Source organism: Argiope bruennichi, chromosome 4 (assembly GCF_947563725.1).
Source record: "Argiope bruennichi chromosome 4, qqArgBrue1.1, whole genome shotgun sequence".
Lineage (NCBI taxonomy): Eukaryota > Metazoa > Arthropoda > Arachnida > Araneae > Araneidae > Argiope > Argiope bruennichi.
The window spans coordinates 71,572,890-71,577,158 of NC_079154.1; the positions used below are offsets into that span (position 1 = coordinate 71,572,890).

General features: G+C 28.6%; 1 protein-coding gene across 1 annotated transcript; it reads left to right on the plus strand.

The window, feature by feature from the left end:
* The first annotated feature begins 2,619 nt into the window (after positions 1–2,619).
* On the plus strand, positions 2,620–3,291 carry LOC129966348 (serine-rich adhesin for platelets-like). The gene has a single exon (XM_056080769.1). The coding sequence runs from the start codon at positions 2,620–2,622 to the stop codon at positions 3,289–3,291; it is 672 nt and encodes a 223-aa protein (XP_055936744.1).
* The last annotated feature ends 978 nt before the right edge of the window (positions 3,292–4,269 follow it).

Here is a 4,269-nt window from a genome sequence, read left to right on the forward strand (position 1 = left end):
CATTTACCAACTAAATAACGTAAAATATTTTTTTTTACGTCACTCTTATTTCTAACAGTTTATGAATAAGCTAATGAGCCATGATTAGAGAGATCATATACACTGTATACTTTTAAAACAAAAATAAATTTTCATCCATGACATAATTTTTAAAAACGCGTGGCAATTTTAAAGGAACTCCTTAAAATTAATACGAAAGTTTTTATTTCACGTAACTAGTTAATATATACTTTTCTGAAATTACCTGGCAGTAATGCTTTCATAAATACAGAAAAAAAATTTTATAAATTGTTTGATAAATTATAAGAACAAGAACTTGTTTGTTGACAAATGTCTGAGATAGTTAACGATTATAGTAAATAAAGATATCAATTGTATTAATTATTTCAAAAAGATTGTTGGATGAAATTCATTTGCACCAATAAAAGCAAATTCAACAATATTGGCTCATCTTTCATGTACATTGAAATGTAAACTCAGTAATTGAATGTAAACCTATGAACCCCAGATTAATGCATTGAAATAATGTACTTCTCTAAAATACTTTATTCTTTCTAAACATTTATTTTTTTTTAACATTCTCTAAACATTTTCTTAACGTATTTTATGTCCAGAATACAATTTATTTCCAAATCCCTTTCCCACAATATACAATAATCAAATAATTTCTTCCTCAACAATTCTTACATTTTCTTCATGATATATTTGTATTTTTGAAATAAATTAATTATATTTTCTGTCACTTTAGATTTAAGAATTGAAAAAGGGTATTTAAATATTGTTTAATTTTATAGTAATAAGCAAACGAACCAGAAGAAAAAGAGAATACTTTCTCTCTAAACCACTTAAAAAAATTCCTATAAACAGATTTTTTTTTTTTTTTAGATTCAAATGGAATGTTCATTCAACCCAACTTTTAAATAGCATTACTATACGATTAGTAATGCCAGATATATTTAGTTTATTACTACAAAATAAATGACAGAAACAATGGTAGATGGTAGCTTTAATTACTTGTAGCAATTATTTTTATAATATATATCCACAAAATATTTCTTACACAATTAAGAAAAGTGTTTATTATAAGGTACTCCCAAATGAAACGTTCATCAATTAATTAGCAGCGGCACCGAAGAATAATTAAATTATCTTCCAAAATGTACCGAGTTGTGACAAAAAAAATTCAAATTAAAGTTATGCGGAATATAGTTAATTGCGTTATAATTTTGCACAGAACATATTTTTCTTATTTAATGAAGATGTATATCTTTGAAAGAAAGATGACAAAATTATGTTTAAAAAGAAATAAGTCTATGAAAACATGATGAATAAAAAGAAAATGTTGTCGTAGATGTATTTGTTGAGTAATTTGATGAAAAATCTGAAATATGTTTTAGAAATAAAACTAACGTCTTTCCATCGGATTAATCTTAATATTTTCTTTTGCTTTCGCTGAAAAACAAAACAATTTTAGAAGGTTTGCATTTGAGACGCAAGCTCAATAGTTAAAAAATAGAATTTGTCGAAGAATGACTCATTCGATGTTTATAATAGAATTATTCAACAAAAATAAAAAAATTGTTTTTTCCCCTTTTTAAACACAAGTATTTTTTTAAATATTAACAGATCATCCTCTCACTGTCCTGTTATCATATTTAATCTGTAAAATCTAATTAAAATCTGTTTAATTTACATTAAGTGCTTTAAAAATATTGGAAAAAAACTAAATTATTTATGCAAAATTCATGGATGATGTCAAGATATATAGTTCAAAGTTGAAGAAAATAATTGCCACAGAATAAATTAAAGATTTCCTGTTTGCATTTCATTTACATTTTCTTTGGTTATATAATTCTAATTTTTACCTTAAAAGTTTAATTAAATCTTAGGAATTTTAATTTAGTTTGCTGTTTATATTAAATTAGCGCATTTTTTATAATTATTAGAGCAAATCTAATTTAAAAATAAATTAGTGTTTTTTATTTGTGTTTAAAATAGATAATTTTAATTGATATCTTTATTAGATTATTTCTCTTTTTTATTAATTATTCTACGCCATAGTTAAAGAGAGTCCAGGGGCAAATGGACAACTTAATCAGGCATTTTTTTTTAATAGCGCGCCTGAACTAATATATTTTCATGTCACTACGACTATCGAACAGACAGCTGTTAATTATCATTAAACAATTGCATAATATGATGTCGTGAAAAAAATAGCTCAAAATAATGACGCAATAGAAAAGATTCAATATCAACGTCTCATTTGAACATTGTATGAGAAATATGACTCATTTGGAAATGAAAATGAGCTATTCCATAACCTAATCATTAGATTTTCTTAGGTTAGGGTTGTTTTTTTTTTTTATTAATAAACGTTTTATGTGCCTACATAAAATCTTCATTGTTATCGAGCAAATAAGTATTAAAAAATGTTAATTATTGTTAGGTATACATATAACCGATTCGATTGGTTAAAAGTTTTGCAAGTGGGAATACAGAAACGCAATTACCGAAATCGAGCGTGTTTAACAAAAGCCAAGAAGCACTTCTTGCTATTGCTGATTTTATAGCAGCTGCCTAGTGAAGACTAAGTGTTGTGAGTATTATTCATCTTCATCTATGTTAAGTGATTCGTCTTCATCTATGTTAAGTGATTCGTCTTCATCTATGTTAAGTGATTCATCTTCATCTATGTTAAGTGATTCATCTTCATCTATGTTAAGTGATTCATCTTCATCTATGTTAAGTGATTCATCTTCATCTATGTTAAGTGATTCATCTTCATCTATGTTAAGTGATTCATCTTCATCTATGTTAAGTGATTCATCTTCATCTATGTTAAGTGATTCATCTTCATCTATGTTAAGTGATTCATCTTCATCTATGTTAAGTGATTCATCTTCATCTATGTTAAGTGATTCATCTTCATCTATGTTAAGTGATTCATCTTCATCTATGTTAAGTGATTCATCTTCATCTATGTTAAGTGATTCATCTTCATCTATGTTAAGTGATTCATCTTCATCTATGTTAAGTGATTCATCTTCATCTATGTTAAGTGATTCATCTTCATCTATGTTAAGTGATTCATCTTCATCTATGTTGAGTGATTCATCTTCATCTATGTTAAGTGATTCATCTTCATCTATGTTAAGTGATTCATCTTCATCTATGTTAAGTGATTCATCTTCATCTATGTTAAGTGATTCATCTTCAACATTTAATTTCAAAATATTTAATGAAAATCAGCATACATCGCTTCATTATGTTTTTAAAGCAGTCAATAAATAAGTAGCAGTTCAATGCAAGACAGATTATTAAATCAGCTACGTTTAGTTTAGTTATATTAACGTCCCTTTTAAAGCAACACTAGGGCTATTTTGGGACGGACCTTATAATTTTGAACCTAGGTCAGATGACGAGGACGATACTTGAGCTGGCACCCCCTCTCCACACCACGCCACACCAGCGGGAGGACGTTTGATCATGACGAATTTAACGTGCAACAGACCCCCTTACACGACGGTTCTTCGGTGGAATCGGGGCACGAACCTGAAACCCTCCGATTCCGAAGTCGAGACCTTACCACCAAGCCACCGCAGCCCCAAATTTCCTGATGCCGACTACATAAATTAGTTCTCAGAAAAAATTTGATTTTTTTACAGTTAATTCGGCTCAGTAATGGGATTCATTGAAAGCAGATATAAAAATCTGAGCAAATATAAAGGTTATATCCAAAATTTTGCCAGCACCACTTTAAGTTTTTTTTATGATAAATGGTCGTTAATAGCTTGGATAAATTTTCACAACTAAAAAAACATTTTTTGCATGATTTTTAACAACATTATTGCAATGGCATTCAAACCGTTTTCATTGTTTCATCAAATATTGAATCGCATAATTTTCCTTGTTGAAAGAATTAAAAAAAAACATTCTGCTAATTATCAAATTTACATGAGGAATGAAAAAAAGAATTTATACTACTCGAAAAGACAGTAATTTGAAACAACAGGAGAGCAGCAGATGGACATTCAGGACCGACAGATTTAGCGCATACCAAATCTATTTATATATTGGTTCTTCGGTGAAATTAGATTTCAAACCAGGAATACTCTGGCCTGTAGTCCAAGACATTAAAAGAGGCCATTCCCTAAAGCAGGCTGCATTCGCCCAATTCTGATGCGAATGTAAAAGGGAAAGAAAAGCGAGTTAAATGGTTAGAAGAAAAATGGATTCAATGCTTCATTTGAAAATTCCGGGCACAAAATG

Coding starts and splice junctions, on each gene's coding strand:
- LOC129966348 (XM_056080769.1), top strand. CDS start 2,620: ATGTTAAGTGATTCGTCTTCATCTATGTTAAGTGATTCGTCTTCATCT.